Here is a 19,701-nt window from a genome sequence, read left to right on the forward strand (position 1 = left end):
TTGCATGTACATTAGGTACACTCCAGATTGGTTACCGGGTTAGCCTTATGAGTCCCTAGTATACGGTACCTTAGGTACCAAGGGCATAGGTACCCCAGAGACCTACCAGGGGCTGAAGCATGTATTATGCCACCCCTGGGAAACCTTCCAAAATGGCACCACAGGTCTGCTACCAGCCGCCTGTGTAAGGTGGTGCTTGTACCCCTTACTAAGATGTAGGTTACCTATATCTACCTTTAAATACAAACACATATAAACCTATAAGTCACTCGTATGGCAGGCCTCGACAATCCTGAAGGCAGAGTGCTTGGTTTTGTGTGAGAGGGTGCCCAAGCATGATCTGAGCCCCTCTGCAGCTTTCAGAATCACTTCCTTATAGCTGTTCTGTCATGCAGCTATACCATATACTCTTAAGTGCATTAGAACCTCGCTGTAAATGCTAACTTTGGAATGGCTGCATCAAAACATGCTGTTCTTGGTGTCAAACACTCTGGAATCCTACCCCCCTCCCTCCCCTCCCCCCGCCAGTCCTGGTGGCGGGGATAGAATTCCACCTTTCTAGAAGGAGAAGACATGTACACACTTACCTGACCGGTAATAGTTTAAAAGAGCCCCAGCATCTCAAAATGGATGCTGCTGCCACAGACATGAGTCTGACCTCCTGCTGCTGGACGAAACTCCAGCAGGGGAGGCCTGAAGAATAGGTTTCCTGTCCAGGGAGGTGTAACCACCTCCCTAGACAGACTTCAGTGTATTGGGACAGGGTGGGTGCATTCAGTGAATGCTTTTCAGACAGTGCCTGGGGCACACAAGGTGTCCCTGTGAATACCCCAGTTCAAACCAGTTGCTGGGGCACTCAGCCCCAGCTCTGGCGCAAAACTACAAAAAAGGGGAAGGGGTGTAACCACCCCTTCCCCAGGTCGCATCTTGCCGGTCTGCATTTCCAAGGCTCCTGCCGGATCCCGAAGGATTTGCGTCACAGGACACAGACTTCCAGACATCTCTGAGGCACGCACTGATCTATTTCCATTATATGCTCTTTTTGATCCGTAGGGAACACGTGCTTTGCAGCAGGTACATTCTCCCTCTGTGCTACTTTATGAGGAGTCACAACTTGCACCACAGAAAACACCAATCTCTGCAGCAGGTCCATCGATCTCCAGAGACGTCTGGACACTTTTATGGTTGCCATAAAGTTGCTGGAGGCCAGGGGCGCGGCAGCAGGTGCTTGTGAAACGTATTGTACTTGAAAACACGCCCCCACCTCAAAAGTCAGCGCCTGGTGCAGTGGCACCAACCGCATCACCCAAGGGCCGGCCCTGCACACAATCACTGCGGACTGAGAAGTGCAAGTGTCCGAGGGTCACACAAGACCCCGAGCTCCCGGACTAAGACAAGTGTCCGAGGGTCACACAAGACCCCGAGCTCCTGGAGTAAGACAAGTGTCCGAGGGTCACACAAGACCCCGAGCTCCTGGAGTGAGACAAGTGTCCGAGGGTCACACACAAGACCCCGAGCTCCTGGAGTGAGACAAGTGTCCGAGGGTCACACACAAGACCCCGAGCTCCCGGACTAAGACAAGTGTCCGAGGGTCACACAAGACCCGGAGCTCCTGGAGTAAGACACGTGTTCGAGGGTCACACAAGACCCTGAGCTCCTGGAGTAAGACAAGTGTCCGAGGGTCACACACAAGACCCCGAGCTCCTGGAGTAAGACAAGTGTCCGAGGGTCACTCAAGACCCTGAGCTCCTGGAGTAAGACAAGTGTCCGAGGGTCACACACAAGACCCCGAGCTCCTGAAGTAAGACAAGTGTCCGAGGGTCACACAAGACCCTGAGCTCCAGGAGTAAGACAAGTGTCCGAGGGTCACACAAGACCCTGAGCTCCTGGAGTAAGACAAGTGTCCGAGGGTCACACAAGACCCTGAGCTCCTGGAGTAAGACAAGTGTCCAGGGGTCACACACAAGACCCTGAGCTCCTGGAGTAAGACAAGTGTCCAGGGGTCACACACAAGACCCTGAGCTCCAGGAGTAAGACAAGTGTCCGAGGGTCACACAAGACCCCGAGCTCCTGGAGTAAGACAAGTGTCCGAGGGTCACACAAGACCCTGAGCTCCTGGAGTAAGACAAGTGTCCGAGGGTCACACAAGACCCCGAGCTCCTGGAGTAAGACAAGTGTCTGAGGATCACACAAGACCCCAAGCTCCAGGAGTAAGACAAGTGTCCGAGGGTCACACCAGACCCCGAGCTCCTGGAATAAGACAAGTGTCCGAGGGTCACACAAGACCCCGAGCTCCTGGAGTGAGACAAGTGTCCGAGGCTCACACAAGACCCTGAGCTCCTGGAGTGAGACAAGTGTGTACAGGAGGCAGCAGGGCCGGCCTTAACACTGGTGGCGCCCTGTGCGACAATGTCTGTTGGCGCCCCCCAATGAACACCTCGGCCACGGATTCCCTCACTAGCACCCTTTAACGATGCCCCCTCAAGTCTCCGTAACCACTGTCTCTCAGATTCATTTCGATTTATAGCACCTCTCATGCCAGTGTAAGGTGTCTGAGCACTTTACATCACACACACTTTGCACAGAAACAATCATATGTGTGTAAATCAGTGTATAGGAAATGTTAATTCAGACAGGAGTACGAGGAGTAGTGTAGGAGTGACATGCCATCGATACTGGTAGGCAATATAGTTTAAGAGTCCTTATTCTGGTAAGGCGCTAATTCAGAATGTAAAACATAATTTCATTGTTAGGGGTTCTCTTTAATAATAAGAATCGTTTTCCAATTAAATTAACCCTTTGGGCAAGATTAGGATGATGAAAGACTGGGCAAAAAAGCATATAGCTCTAACATATACCTCGCAGTTTGCAGCTCTTTGATGACAGTTAATAGCTCAATGTTCTATATTAGAATTTTGATCTATAAAGGACAAGTAACAAAAGGATCTCTCTTACAAAAGCAGGAACCCAGTGACCTATTTACATTATATGTACTTTATTTGCATCGTACATGTTCTTAGCAGCAGGCACTTTAACCCTCTGCACTACCTTAGGATGAGACAACACTCCACCGGAGTTCCCTTGACATTTTAACTGATGCCTTAAAATTGCTGGAGGCCAGAAACGCCGCAGCAGGAGGTGCTTTTAAAATGATAATATGCTTGGGAAAATGATGCCCCGACCCCAAGTCAGCGCCCGGTGCGGTGGCACCCATCGCACCGCCCTAGAACCAGGCCTGGGTGGCAGTGACAGGACAGGTGTGGTCGACCTTACCGTGCACTCTGAGCTGTGCTGTGGCCTCCTGTAGCCCCCCCGGGTCCATGTATAATATCACGGTGTAGTTTCCGCTGTGATTCGTCTGCACATCTGTGATCCGCAGAGACCCGTCCGGGAGCAGAGACTCTCGGCCGGTGGATTGAGGACCATAGGACGGAGGAGGATCGCTGCCAAAGAGACTGAGGATTTGGTCCTTTGCGTCTGTCCCTCCGCTCCTGAACCAGTCACAGTGCACTAAACGCCCCTTGTACCGCAGAGACAGAGTGACGGTGTCTCCCACCGCCGCGGTCACCACATCTGGAGTGATTGACAGCTGCGCCGCTGTGCACTGGAACAATGACGTCACCCAGACTGACGTCACCCAGGCTGAAAGAAAACACAGAAGAGAAACAACATTAGAGGCGCTGCGGCTGAACCCCAAAAACAACAGACACCAGTGGGTGCGGAGAGACAAAGGCGACTGTAACTAGATGAATGGATTACACAAAAGCATCACAATATCAGGGCAGAGCTGCAACTTCTACACTTGAAGACCTATACAACTTATTTTAAATAAATACGCAATCATCACAATTCATTCGAGAAAAACTTCCTGATAAAATATACATGGTTATTCCCCCTGTTAATTCCACAATCCTATGCCAGGGTTACCGTATAATACAAAATCTAAAAACCAGTTTAATCAAGCTCCTGTTAACCCAGCCTATGTCCTGCTCTCACAGAGAGTGTGGTGTAAGCAAGGGTCTTGACTCTTCAGCCTACTCCTTGTTAACTCAGTAACCTCGACCAGTCTCCACAAACCTTGGCAGCATCACTGACCCGAGACCCCTAATGTCCATTACAAAGGCTTCAGCAGTTTAACACAATCAACCTTTGCTTCTGGACAGACACAAGGGGGTGACTCTCCAGTCAGCTGTAGGGTCACAGAGGTGGCCACACCTACTATGAAAGACGCGTCACTTCCGCCACCAGCCCTGATGGCAGATATTGGCAATACCAGGGGTCTGCATCTCATCAATTCCCTCCTCGAAGCCGCCTCACTGGACTGGATCAATAAATCTGTGGGTTTGGAGATCCGAGGGTCTCTGGAACAGAGGGACCTGCCTGTAGGTTCTCACTAAATGTAGGGCCCATTTACTAAACTTTCACGCACTGGAGCGCCCCAAGCAACGCTTCTGCGCTGCGTGAAAGGGAGGGAGCAGAAATACACACTATTTACAAAGATATGGATCATTCCAGCTCTCCCCTTGCACTGATGCACGGTGTGCTGATAGCGCCAACGCAGGCCCCATGGTGCACACTAGTGCAAGGGGGCCTGTATTACAGACAGGATTGTTTTTGTGCAACAGAGATACCTTCCTGCTCATAAATAATCCTTTCAGACGTTTTCCTCTTTCTATGACGCTGCTGAGCGCCGCTCATGTGGAAAGAGAATATAATGAGGAGAAATAAACATATTTCTCCTCATTACGCCTCACTTGGGAAAGCGTCATCACTTCGCGCATTCCCAGGTTTAGATGTCTTTGTAAATCTGGGAGTGCAGCAACATCCATGGGTGGCCGCATCGCAACGCCCATGGGTGGCCACATCGCAACGCCCGCGCTACACCCTTGGAATGCCTTCCAAATAGAAATGTAGCGCGATGCCGCTCATGCAACTGCACGGAGTTACATTTCTTCCCAAAATCACGCGAGATGGCGCATATCGCCCCTTGCGCGGCTTTGAAAATCGGACTGTTGACTTTGCCTTGTCCGTGTGTCACCTTTCATGACCATCCAAGCTTAGTTACTTAAGGAGAAGTGAAGAGCATCGAACAGCCACTCATCTCTCAGCCCACCCACAGCTTGTACTTCCCATTGGTGGAGGGACATGCATGTCAAGCAGGCTGCTTGCCCATTGGACGGGAACAATGTCTATCCTATAGTGGGGTCAACCCCTTTTGATGAACGTGGTTCTGAGGCTAGCTTGAGTAAGCCTGACATTATCCTGTCTTCAGCAGAGAGCTGTTTATCACTAAATATTATTGATCCATGGATTCTCATTGGTTGTAGAGTTCATTCCAAATACTTTCAATCCCTTCCTGTGAGAATCGCAGCAGAAACATCTGAAAGGAAGAAAGGAAGGACACCCTCTGCTCGCTGTAACTTTGTATGTGAAAAGGAAGTGAATTCTGTAATTTAGGACCTTGCAATGAAAAGAGCATCACACAAGAGGAGGAGAAGCAAGGACGGTTCTCAGCAGCACAACTGAAGATGAGGGAGATGGCAATACACACTTTCAAGACACAAAGGTGAGAAATACTACCCACACAAGAGAACAAGGGGGGTCCTCCACTCCAATCCAAAGAGACTTTATTTCGGTTCGATTCAACCATAAAAGTACACATTTCATACTGTACATACATAAAACATTGATGAAGAGTAATTACAAAAATAAATTTCCCTATTTCACAGAACTGTAATTCATTAGTATATTGGCATTCATTGATCCAGACAAATTCTCATTCTAAGAGACATTTTTAAAAATTCAATTATTTGGAGGATACTATCACTGTGCAACCATTGTAAATATAAAAAGGCTGGTCGTATCTGATTAAAATTAAGTTTCTTTAAAAGATCAAGCAGATAGCGTTTAGGCGGATATTCATAAAATCTACATAAAAACATAAAATGCAGCATATCCTGTAGAGACTTTCCGTCACAGCCACAGGATACAGGAGGTTTACTAAAAGCATCTTTTTTTGGTCTTATAAGCAGATGATGGAACAAGTTCAATCTAAATCTTGTTACCAAGAACTTTTCATGGGTACTAAATGTGCCGAGTAGGTAAGGCTCCATTGTCATACATGTTTTAACCATGATATATTTCCTTACTCTTGTTTTCTGTAACTCAACACCCTCCCTCACGGCCTTCCGTCTCAGGAGAAAAGACTGCTTAATTGCTTCAACATCCCCTTTTACAATTCCAATCGGACGATCAAATAACTCAGGGCGGCCGAGCTCACAGAAACTGTTTTTTAGGTACTTCAGCCATGGGGTACCTAGTGCCTTATAATGAGAAATGAAATCTTTTACAATCAGGTGTGTTAGGGGGATGTCTTGGCTCAGCCACAGTTTCAACCAGCAGGTCAATGGGCGTAGGGAGAGAACATCGCTCAAATATTCTACTCCCAGCTCCTCATGGACTGCAAAGTTGGAGGTGGCGGCCGGGACACACAAGAGGCGTTTTTAAAATGCATTTTCTGCAATCTGTAATTGTTCACAAGCCATATATCCCCAAAGTTCACTACCATAGGCTGCAGTTGCTACTGATTTAGCATCATATAATTTCATCATTGCGAGCGTTGGCTTTTTCCCTAATTTTGAAGCAAAATTAAAAATTGAAGCATTAACCCTAGCCACAGCACATCTTTTCTTTGCAAAATGTGGACCCCATGACAATTTAGAGTCAAAAAGGACTCCTAGATAAGAGAATGTATTAGAAAATGGAATTACTTCATTATCTAGTTTGAAGGAGTAATGTCTTTTTGGTCGGTTACCAACTTGCATAATAAATGATTTGGAGTTATTAACCAGCAGATCTCTTTCTTCCATAAACTGTTTAACCCCTTGCGTGCGGCGGGAATTCCCCGCCCATGCTGACTCCGCCTTGCGCGGGCAGAGTCATGACGGAACGGTTCCGTCATCAGCCCAGCTCAGCCGTCGCTGATGACGGAACCGTTCTGTTATCAGCATGCAAGGGGTTAAAAGCAATTAGTAACAATTGGAGACCTTTTTCAGTTCTGGATATTAAGACTGCATCATCTGCGTATAAAAGAACGGGAATACTCCTTCTCCCCACCCTAGGACAATCAGCTTTCACCTCCTGCAAAACGCTATCAAGTTCATTTATATAAAAGTTAAAAAGGAAAGGGGCTAATATGCAACCTTGGCGCACACCCTTCCCAGTTCTAAAATTCTCAGTTACGCACAACTCTTGGGAATACCTGACATTCGCATTTGTGTTACTATGTAGATCTACTAGAAAATTGACAATCCCTCTGTCCACTCCCTTCTCCCTCATGGACCCCCAGAGCCTTCCCCTGTTCACACAGTCGAAGGCTGAGGATAGGTCCATGAAGGCTAGGTGGACGGTACCTTTTTGGGCAATACAGTATTTGCTGAGTATTGAGTAAAGATTTATACATTGTGTTATGGTTGATCGGCCACTGCACAGACCCTCCAGCTTATCGCGATTTCGCGATTTGCAAAAAAATCGCGAAATCGGCCGATTTGGTGAAATGCCGCGATATTTGGGCAAAAGCCCGCGAAATTTGCCGTTTCTACCGTCTCCGCCGTTTTCCGCCCGTTTCTGCTTTAAAATCCAGCCCCATGAGGTCGAGGACGGCGGCCGAGAGAGGGAGAAGACCACGGCGGCCGAGAGAGGGAGAAGACCAGCAAGAAGCGGCAGCGACACACACACGAAGCCTCTTCCTCTTCTCCAGAGACCAGGGAAGCGGACTCGGAGCAGGAGAACAGCCGGCCGGCGAACACAGACGTCCCTGCCAGGATCGCGTTAGCAGGGAACAAGAAACTGTTCGGAAGTCATTTCCGACATACAGCAATACTAAAAATAAAAGATTAATGTCCCCCAAAGGCCCCCCGCACAGAGTGCAGAGTTTTGTCAACTGAAAAGATAAAATACGCTGAAGGATCACAGAGAACATAAAGCATACTGACAGTAATTTACGCACACCTCAAGCTAAACCAAACTCCCCCTTTCAGTTGTAGATGTTTTATTACTCAGGTCGAAGGTACACATTATTTGGACATGAGAGGGGTGAACTGGCCCAGTACATGTGACCTGCGTACCACACACATACACTTATAAGTTAATTGAGCTTAAAGAGTGTATTATTAAACCAGTAATTTCCTTATGTAACGTCATGTTGTCTTTGGCACTAGCTGTCACATTTCAGTAGCTTGCGCGCTGACATTCTGTGGGTTTTGGGTGTAGGCTTGATATGAAAGTCCGCCGTTAGAGAGCGCCAGAGTTACACCTTCTGACGCTAACAAGAGCCACACGCTGTGAGTCACATCCAGCAACTCATGGGACTGGAGGGTGCAAATGCTAGAGCCTCGTCTCTTCCCTGTGCACACAAACGTGACAAAAGTGAGCAAACTGCAGCGCCTCGCTAATTATAGAGATTTCTTCAAGGTCGGCGCCTTACATGGCGCTCCTTCCAACCCACTGAAATGAAAATAGTCAAAGCCTTTATTCCAGTCAACAAAGCCCGCCTCTGGCTGCCACGCGACTAAAACGATCTAGTGACTGCCAGAGCCACGGTATAAACAAGTAATAATACATTTCCCACAGGTGCTACAAGAAACACGCTTTTACTAAGAAGCACAGTGGGGGCTTTTCTGTGAAGGAAACAATTAGAGGCGCCCGGAAGCAAAGCTTCAATGTCTCACCCTCCTACCTACCCTCTCTCTTTTTTTATGCCTCTCCATAACCCTCTGCATCTCTCGCCCCTACCTCAGTTCATATTTTTTCCCACTCTTCCAATCTCGAAATCCCCATCTTTTCCACTAATTTCCCTTCTTTTCCTTAAGCTCTCTCTCCTTCCTTTCCCACATTTCTCTCTCTAACTCCCTCTACGTCTGTCTCGTTCACTCTGTCTTTATGCATATTGTGTGTATATGTATGTGTGTGTGCGCGTGTTTTGTGTGTGTGTGCATATACAGACCCTCCAGCTTATCGCGGTTTTCGCAATTTGCAAAAAAATCGCGAAATCGGCCGATCTGTTGAAATGTCGCGATATTTGGACAAAAGCCCACGAAATTTGCCGTCTCCGCCGTTTTCCGCCCGTTTCCGCCTTAAAATCCAGCCCCATGCGCACCCATTTTCCATTCCCCAGGTTTATGCTGTTTTGTACTTTAAACCTTGACTGACATGCGTTAAGGAACAATGTTTTGTATTCACAGCCTCATTCAGACAACAAGTCATTTTGCTTACAAGTGGGTTTATGAAATGAGTGGACTTTCCCAGGCCACAACTTTACAAATTTTGCATATTCCTTAGAAAATATAGCTCTCTTGCATGACCTTTGCCTTAAAACATTGTGGATTGTAAAAACAACAGGTGATGGACAGAATGCAGAACAATGTCATACATTCACCCCAGTACAGAGATCTGGGCCAAAATCCATTGTTTTCTTGCTCACCATGCCACTCCAGTTTGAACTCAGCCATATGCAAATCAGTCTTGACCCTGAGCCCCATGGGTACAGTTCCAGCCCGAACTGCCAAGCCAAGTCCTCCCTGGACTGGAAACAAGCATCCAAGGACAGGTTTCGGGCTTTCAGCCCTCATCAGCCTGGATAGCTTAATTCCAGTGGCATGGAGAGCACGGGACTCACGTCTGAGCATACCCGTCCCACTCGCTCCGAGACCTGTCTCTGCCTCCAGCATGCCTAGTCTGAAACCTATGGGGGCTCAGAAGAACTGAACGTACATGGCCAAGATTAACATGCCTTTTAACAAACAAATGGGCTGAATTGTAAATAAACAAAATGTACATAGCTCCATGTTGTCAAATAACTCAAACAGTAAGATATCTGTGTTTGGTGTTGCAAAAAACCCAAAATAAAACGCCGCTAAATGCCGCTAAATTTCCATTTTTGTGCCGCTAAATTTTCATTTTTGTGCCGCTAAATTTGCCAATCCATGCCGCTATATCCTGGGGGGTCTGACTGCAGAAGCCATACTGTGAGATAGACATGATGTTATTGTCCATCACCCATTTGGAAAGTCTCTACAGTACAATTCTCCCCACTATTTTAACCATGGAATTAATTAGGGAGATAGGCCTATAGCAGAGTGGGCTATCCCTGTCTCCTTTTTTAAATATAGGAACAATGGTGGAAACCCCCCATGAAAATGGGCACCCAACTCTAGCAGCTGCATTGATAACAGCTTCAACAATCGGTGCCCAAAGCTTGGAATCAGACTTAAAAAGGTCTGGGGGTAACCCATCAGGGCCTGGCGCTTTACCAGCTGTAAGCCCCTCTATCCCTACCATTACCTCTCCACTATTTACTCTGAAGGAGGTTGTCCCATTATCGGGATAAATATACGTAATATTGTCCACCGTGCCGCCATATAGTTGCTTAAAGTGTTCTACCCACTCCTCCTTAGTTATAACACTTTCTAGTCCCTCTCCTGGATCTTGCACCAGGAATGATTTCTTAACTACCGCCCAGAATCTAGAACTATTTTTCAGGGTTTGTGGATCCAAGATCTCATTCCACGCCTCGTTCCTCAAAGATTCTTTACGAGTGGCAGTGGCTAGTTTAAACTCTTTGCGACACCCTTTGACTGTGTCCTTGTTTCGTGGGTTTGCTGTCAGGGCAGATCTCAGGTTTGGAGTACCGGGTTTTTATGGACCTGGCGGTGCCAGGGAACACACATGAAAACTCCGAGTCCTTCCTGTTTCAGACTACAGAAACACAGAGTCTTCTAGGTGAAGTCAAAGATCGTATTTATTGGCTGCAGCCAGTAACAGGTATCCTAGAAGTACAATGACATATATGTTCTCAGGAGACTGCTCTCTTTTACGAAGCCAGCCTTCTTCTTTTATACAAAATAATGTGCTTTAGGCAAACATTCCTTATTTTACAGTTGACCATCAAAATATTTTCACTACAAAGGAAAAGCAGAGTCATGATGACAAGCCCACATTTCTGTTCGTCCAGCTCATAATCAATTACCCGGCAAGGTCCAGTATTTCCATCAGATATCGACGGACCCCCAATAAAATCGGGCTCCTCCTCCTCGTAAAGTAAGTCATAAAGCAAGAAACAGGGACAGGTGCGTGTAAGATTAGGCATAGCTTGTGTGCGATGAAAGGTTTATGATATGTTGTGTCTTGATACGAATCTAGCTCGGCCGCTGGGAGTGGACCTGGCCGAACAGGTTAGGCTTCAGGCAGTGGAGTCAGCTTGCCCAGGTCACAGGGGAGTCAGCTAAGGTGTACGTGTCCTTCGGACTGGGTTTCGGCTTCAGTCATTTGGCTATGTGAGGGCAATCACAAAATGGATGCTGTTCACAAAATGGAACGCGAGGGTTCGGAACGGAAATGCTGATTTCTGGGTGATCTCGTAACTTGATCATGACGAAAATGCTCGTGTATAATATTCAAACCATTTCCGGTCTGCCGATACCAAAATCGTCATGATGCAACGATGTTTATAACACGGGTCCGGAATTCCCAGTACCACAGACCCTCCTTTTGCCCTTACATAGGCAATAACCTATACTCACGCTAATCTGAGTCCAGGTCTATATTCATAAAGTCATTGAGATGTTGCTGTAGCATCATCCTATTACTTAGCTCGTTTCTTGAAACAGGTTTCCTTACACATGATGCAGCGCAGAGGCCACATATTGCAGGAGTACACTGTACACATAGGCAGAACAGGAAAAGAATGGCTAAGACCATCCCAATGACTATCAGAATCTTCCATCCCCAGGCAGATATCAGTTTTCCAGAACCACCCCATCAGTGACCAGTCTCCTTTATCCACGTGAATAGATTCAGAGATTTTATGCAGTTTGGAGATGGCCTGGTATACTGTCGGAGCGGTATCTGGGATGAAGATGCAGCAACTTGATTGGATCACTTTACATACCCCACCTCGGTCTGCAAGTATGACGTCTAAGGCGACCCTGTTCTGGAGAGTCATAAGACGATCCGACTGGAGCTCGGCAGTCAAGTTACTAAGGGCACCGGCAGTTTCAACTATGGTAGATTCAACCACCCTCGTCAGTTGGCGGATGTTCCTGCTGTTCACCATAGGCCCCCAAAATGGCAGAAAACCTTTTACGAAGTCTCCAAATTCCTGTCCTGTGGTGTCGTCTTTACTCACGACACCTCTAACTGTCCTTGTCTTATGGTAATCTGCCGCGGCCGTGTAGGTGGGAGGCAACAGGAACGAAATGAAACATGTGCTTGAGAAGTCAGGGGGCAACCATGTATATGCTCTATCGTGGCAGATGAAGTAGGTACCCTTAGTTGCTAGGAATGAAGGAGAGGTCTGAGACGAAAAGACATACGTTTCAGTACAGACACTCTTCCCTAACTGATTGTGGATAGAGTAGCAAAGGTCCAAGAATTCCAAGGCTTTAACAACGCTTGAATAAGCTATGATTATTGTTGAATGGAGACACACTCGAAGCTCTGGACCTCTTGGGCTTCATATAGCAAAACAAGTTTTAGGGAAAGATGAGTGTGTACTCCAAAAAAGATCTCGAGAGTTTTTTTCAGAATTAATATCCGTTCTTTAGAATTGTAGTACAAAGGACAGAGCTGTTTTTCATTGCAGAAAGGTAACTTTATTGTTTTTCATAGAACATGGACAGCCGACACGTGTTTCGCCCCCTCATGGCGATTTGCGCCGGGGCTTTCTCAAGGCTGTAGAGGAAGACGGAATAAATTGTTAAGATGTGCGAAATAATAGCAGTTGACCCCAAGAGGAACAGAAAATCACCTAAAGTGCAGAAGTGATTGTGATGATTTATAGCATCAAGGCCTTATCTGCTTTTTCAGGTAGTGGTGAATCGTGAAACAGATATAGTTATTGTGACTGGAATTATACTGGGATAGCGCAAACTAAGGAGTGCAAAAGGAAAAGGAAAGTGAAACAGGTGTGTTATTTTAAAACAGCAAGATATATGAGATTGGTTTCTCAGTGTTCAGATTTCTTTTTGGCAACCCGAAAAGTGTCCCAAAATACCAGGTCAGAGAGAAAGAAAGAGCGGGTGGACAGACACAGGAATCACAGTATAGAAAACAGTGTATAATAGATATACCTAGTTTTTCTTTTCTGACGTAAAGTATTTAAGTATCCAAATAGTGTCAATGTCCAAAATATCAAAAGTACAGTTTTTCAGGAACAAGGTTCTTCTGTCAATTCAAAAAACAATTATTGATACATTCGTTTTAGTAATCAGGTCTGGTGCTTCCGCATGTTATTTAAGGTAAACGCTTTTGGCAAGTAAGAAGTACAGACAGTACGTTCAATGTTAGTAGCATCTATCTATGGTAACAAGTGATCAGAATGGTTCACATTGGTTCACAGACTATGTATTATATTATTACATTTTGTAGACATTGCTGTTTTAATCATTACATCAATCTTTCTCTAAACCTGCATAAATAGCACCTCTACTCATGAGAGTTAAACCTGGCTAATATGCCTGCATATCACGAGTTACCAAAGTGAAGGACATATATTAGGGGGTGGCTCGAGCTGTGTTAAAGAAATTACCATTAACATTTAAGCATACATAATAAATAATCAGAAGCAATGTAGCCTATGTTTTGTTGGCTTTTCTTAGTTTCTATGATCAGGGACACAAAGTTAAAATAAGCAAAATTATACACATTTGTTACATTTAACGGAGCAATGATTCCTATTTTTGGTTATTTAACAGGTTGGACATTATTTCCGTAATAATGCGGGTATTTAGCCATGTGCCTTAACTTCTTGTCAGAACAGCATAAAAAGGGCCCCATGATTTCAGCTAAGCCACATTTCAGAAACGACACTGTTTTTTTAAAACCGAGCACTTTTACACAGGTAGATGTGACTGATACTAGAGGGAGCCGGTAATATGCAGGCGACTGTACAGCTCGTGGAGTTCTAATAATACATTTGAAACTGGCGCACAATTAGATGTAGGTGTTTTCCCTTCGCACTATATTCGTTATATCAGCATGCATGTTAGAGCATTAAGTTGTTTGGGCAAGTCGTAAACTACAAAATGTTTACGTATTACGGAGCGGATACATCGAGCACGCAGGTATAACAGAGTTTTAAGCAAACGGGGACACAATGTGTCAGAGTATCAAAATGGGCGTGAGCGCTGTGGGAAACTATCCGTCTCGTGAGTGAGAGCCGGCATACAGATAAATTACACGCGCCAAAATCGTCTACATTCCCGGAAAACTTACTAGTTTGGCTAATGCCTTCTTCGGTCCCTGCTGCGAGTCCTTCAGCGTCAGGGCGGTCATCGGGGTGAATCCCAGCGGTTCCCACACCCGCGGTCACCCGGTAGTTAAATGGTGTGAACCGGAAGAGGAACCGGATGGACGCGTTATCTCGCTAGACTTTGCTACGCTTTAGGTTTTAATATTTAAGTTGTAGGTGGACCCGATTTGCACGCGGATAGAGCTATGCTATGTAAGTTAAATAAATAAGTATTGTAAATTAAACAAAACCAAGAAATGCTACTCGAATTTAACAGATCAATTGTGCTTCACTCGGTACGATGGCTGCCATTTGTAAGTGGTGTAGATACCTGATTAGAAGAATAGCAGCCTGATGTGGCCTGGGCATCACAAGGCAGATATTGTACTTTATAATTGTATTACCTATGATTTGCATGTTATTTGTCAGTAGTACAGAGAGGCAAACTGTTAGGAAGTGTTTTTTATCGAAAAAGCAGGATTCTAATTGGGGTTAAGTTGGCACACTCTGTCAGAGAACGAGAATTCATAACCTACAGGGCAGGTAGAGATAGGAGTATGAAAGCTATTAGCTGGGCACAGTAGAGTACCTCAGACTGAGTCCTGGTCTAATGGTAGAATTTAGGGGATAATCTAAACCATGTTAATTTATGGGGATTGTTAGTAGGACAAGCATCAGTATCACATTATCTTACATTTGTACATAAGATCTCAACAATTCCACATTATTGACTGGGCAAGTCCTGTGAAGGAGCGGTGGTTTGTCTAAAGAGGTCTGGCTGGTGGAAAAACTGCACATTAATACAGGGCCTACTACAATTGTTCATGTCATCAATTGTGAGCTTATAGCTATGTCCATGGCATTGTTGCATCATCTCATAGAGTGGAAAAATGAAGTTGATTACAGCCAGTGATGCCATTCATATTCCTGATTCAGCCCATTTTTTACTGTTTCCATACCTATGATTAGTGCACTTTCTTCTCGACGAAGCATTTGGTCCAAATCACCTCCTCGTTTGGGTATTTTTAGTCTTTTTATACCCACAAACGAGAAGTTCAAGTTGTTCTTGTGATGTCGTAGAAAATGTTCTACAAGGGATTGTCTAGTGTCTGTTCCATGGATGTTCCGATAGTGTTCTTGTATCCAGACTTTCAAGGGTCTTTTTGAACTACCGATGTAGTGTTGACCACAAGGGCATGTTATTAGGTAGATTACATAGGTGCTTTCGCAGTTAATGAGGTCGATGATCTTGTGTTTGTGGCCATTAATTGAGACCTCTTTAGTTCTTGATTTGCCCAGTTTACAGATTGAACAGTTCGTGCAAGTGTAAAAACCCACGGTCTGAGGTGGAAAAGGTCTTGGTTTTGGTTTGATATCGAGAAATGATGGACATAAGATGTCTCTTAGGTTTCTGCTTCGTGAAAAGCCCATCTGGGGTTCATCTTGTAGGGCATTGGACAGGGTTGGATTGTCTTTCAACAGGTACCAGTGTTTTTGCAGGGTCTTGCGGATGTATTGTTGTCCGCTGTTGTATTCAGTATTGAACCGAATTGTTTGTTTCCTCTCTCGCACTTGGTTATTGTGTAGTAAGCTTTGCCGGTCAGTCTTTTTGAATTTTGTTAGTGCCTTAGATAATGGTTGTTCCTTGTAGCCTCTTTGTTTCAGAAGTTTGGTTATGTTGGCTGAGTGTCATCATCTTTCCCTAAAACTCTTCCCTAACTGAGCTCTGGGGTTCTTGCCATTTACCTGCAGACATAGGTGACCCTGATGGGGTACGATCCAGATTGGGGAGGATCTCTTTGCTCGCTTGTTTTCACTCAAGGTAACTCCATACTCTATCGCGTTCCATCTACTGTAAGCCTTCAGCGTATCTCGGGGAATCGTTCTATACGTGTCAATATCTCTGCTCATATTTGTGATTCCCACCACTAATGCCCTGTTGCTTGAGTTACTTCTCGTGGAACGTGGAGGATATGGTTCGATGGCAAATAGGAACATCGTTTGAAACGCCCATAAAGAACCATAGTAGCTAAATGGCAAGACAAAATATGGGATACCTTTATCTGTCGTATGTGGCATAAGTCCACACACCCAACAATTAGTCGTGTTCATTACTAACTGGTGTTGGTGTAAAAGTTGAACGAATGAATTATTGACAAACTCCAACCTTCTAGCAGACTCATGTTCAGGCAGAGGGTGAAAAGAGTGCGAGGAAACAGGAGAAAGAGGTGTGGGCTGTGTAGTGGGTGCAAATGTCACTTGAAAAGTGAATAAAACATAACCTATTAAAAACGTCATTAAACTAAGCAACATGAAAATACATATTATCGAAAATCGTGTTCTTGTCATCACTGTGAACATTTTAGTTTTAAAGTTCATCGATTTGGCAGGTCTCTCCATCTTGAAAAACTCCATCCTCTATAATTGCTGCCCGCGGCGGTAGGGTGTTCTATGCTAAGGAATGCTTCTGTCAGTCCAGGGCAACTCCCTTAGACCAACCAGAACCGTCGACCTAACGTCTTCGGCTGCACCCCAAAGACAACCGCGACCCTAGCAGCAGAACCCGGATGGCGGTTCGAAAAACAAAAATAAGCAAGTTCCTCAGAGGAGAGAGAGCTGCACTTTCAAAAATAGAAGAAAAAGCAATATTTTATTTGTCCATAGTCATAGTTCTCGGCCTCAAATTGTAACGCCTTCTTCCAGGTATTGTCTGGTTTTCGAACAACAGTTCAGGTTCTGTAATGTTCATTCGCATTGACGGTGGCACAGATCCTTGCAAAATGTCGTCACTCTCGCGTACAGAGTTTGTTCCTTTTACCTGTGCATCACTAAAGAGTAGGAAGCGAGGCAAAGTTTCAGTCTCAGAATCAGCAATCCCCTCCTGGACCCGCCGGTCGTGAGGCAGAGGTAGAGGGACCCTCTTGCAATGGACCCTGTGGATCCAATGTTTCTTTCCTTCCACTCGAACAGCTGATCTTGTGGAGAGAAGTACTAGGTGGGGACCGGTCCAACGGGACTCATCATTCTTTGTCCGCTGAAAATTCTTTACGAGCACGTAGGTTCCAGGATCGATAGGGTGTCCTGGAGCTTCAGTAGCTTGAGGTAGAGTATCATGTACCTGTTGGTGTAAAACACGCAATTTAGCCGTCAATTCGTACAAATAATCAAGCAGTACAGGGTGTTCTAACTCGCTGAATTTGGCTGGCCTTGGCACTCCCCATATGTTGGCCAGATGGCCGAACACAATTTCGTAGGGACTAAGTCCTACTCTAGAGTGCACAGTCATTCTTGTTGATAGGAGTGCCAAGGGCAGAGCGTCAGGCCAAGTAAGACCAGAACTCGCTTGAATTTTGGCCAGTTTTAGTTTTAGGGTGCCATTATAGCACTCTACTAATCCAGCTGATTGGGGGTGATTTGCAACGTGAAATTTTTGATGAACGCATACTTTCTTCATCACTTGACCCACAAATTCACTCCCATTATCACTCCTGACCATTCTCGGCATTCCAAATCTAGGGAAGTATTCCTTGACAAGGGCTTTAGCTGTGGATAAGGCAGTGTTGTCCTTCAGGGGGTATGCTTCTATCCATCTTGAAAAGGCACAAACAACAACGAGTACGTATTTCAAATTGTTGCACCTTTCCATGTGAATGAAATCTAGCTGCAAAACCTCGAACGGATCCGTTGGAGGAGCAAAATGACCAGCTGGAGTTGGGGTACCTCTACCAGGATTGTACTTCAGACACACCATACAGTTCTTGACTACATTCTCTGCATACTTAGGAATTCTAGCGTTCTGCCATACTGGAGCCAACAACTTACAAATCCCTTTCACGCTGATGTGAGCCATTCCATGTGCCATTGTAGCCACTGCAAGCACATACGCATCGGGTAACAACTACCGCTGATGCTCTGACAACTCGACCCAACAACCATTCGCATCCAATTTCCCCATACTCTCTCTCCACACACTCAACTCTTTCTCTGTAGCTTCAGCTTGGATGGACTTCACGCTCTCAATCGTATCTTCACACATTCCAACGTCACCAACCCATCATGCAGGGCCTGCAACATACATTCGACTCATTACATTTCTTGCGATTTCTTTCACAACTTCATCCGCAAACGCATTTCCATGACCAACATCATCTGTAATCTTTTTGTGTGCACTGCATTTCACAATCGCCACTTGCAACGGCAAGGTCAGTGACTCAAGAAGCTCATTCACCAACTGACCATGCTGGATCTTAGCTCCGTGTGAAGTCAGGAACCCACGTTCACGCCACAATCGTCCAAAACTATGAGCAACACCAAAGGCATACTGACTGTCAGTGTACACATTCACTCGTTTTCCTTTCGCCAACACACACGCTCTTGTCAATGCAATCAATTCTGCTGCTTGCGCAGAGTTATGTGGGATACATGCAGTTTCAACAATTGTATGCAAAGTCGTGTCACCATTTGGAAGCTTGAAATACGAACCATCAACCCACAAAGCATCCTTACATCCAGTAAGAGGAGTGTCCCTAAGATCTACTCTCCCTTTCGTCTCTTCTTCTGTCCTAAAGAAACAGTTGTGCTGCTTTTCAGCATCCTCTGTCTCAACTGGAATCGGCAACAACGTGGCTGGGTTTAATGCATTGCATCTTTTTATGTGGACATGACTCGCTAACAATGTTAACTCATAACCTGACAATCGAGCACTAGTTAAGTGCTGCGTCTTGGTTCTATTTAGCAAAGTATCCACTGCATGTGGAACCATTACGATCAACACAATATTCATCACTAAACCAGCAGACTGTCGGATAGAAACAGCTGCTGCTGCTGTGGCTCTTAGACAACTCGGCAACGCCCTAGCTACCGGATCCAAAGTCGACGAGAAATACGCACATGGACGTTGCTTGTCCCCAAAAGACTGTGTCAATACTGATAATGCACAACCTTCCTTCTCATGGACATATGGTGTAAAGGGCTTACTGTAGTCGGGGATACCCAACACAGAAGCCGAACACAATGCATCACGCAATTCGGAAAAACTTTTCTGACAATCTTCAGACCATGGGATGGGATTCGGTGTATCTTTACAAGTCAATGCTACCAAGGGTTTGGCTAGCAAGGAAAAATTTGGTATCCATTGTCTGCAATAGGATGTAATACCTAAGAAAGCACACACTTCTCTCTGTGTTCTTGGCACACTCAATTTTGCAATTGCCTGAATTCTTTCTGGGGTCAGTTTCCTTCCCTCCTTCGATAAGAGGTGACCTAAGTAGGTCACTTCTTGTCGACAATATTGTAACTTCGAAAGAGACACATTGTGATGCAAATCAGACAGATGACGCAACAACGACAAGGTAGTCTCTTTACAAATCTCCTCAGTGTCTGCGGCGACTAACAAATCATCGACGTACTGAATA

At 45.5% G+C, this 19,701-nt stretch overlaps 1 protein-coding gene across 3 annotated transcripts in view; it reads right to left on the minus strand.

Annotated features, from left to right (window-relative positions):
- LOC147706616 (cell adhesion molecule CEACAM5-like) overlaps positions 1-19,701 on the minus strand; it is a 250,203-nt gene that overhangs the window by 107,130 nt on the left and 123,372 nt on the right. For 2 of the 3 annotated variants that reach the window (XM_086933102.1, XM_086933103.1), the window contains exon 2: positions 3,274-3,642. The exons of the other annotated variant lie outside the window; for it this stretch is intronic. In XM_086933102.1, the coding sequence (XP_086789228.1) occupies positions 3,274-3,642 (369 nt within the window). The remainder of the gene's footprint in view (positions 1-3,273; positions 3,643-19,701) is intronic. 3 annotated transcript variants of the gene reach the window in all.

Source organism: Lissotriton vulgaris, chromosome 7 (assembly GCF_964263255.1).
Source record: "Lissotriton vulgaris chromosome 7, aLisVul1.2, whole genome shotgun sequence".
NCBI classification, from domain to species: domain Eukaryota; kingdom Metazoa; phylum Chordata; class Amphibia; order Caudata; family Salamandridae; genus Lissotriton; species Lissotriton vulgaris.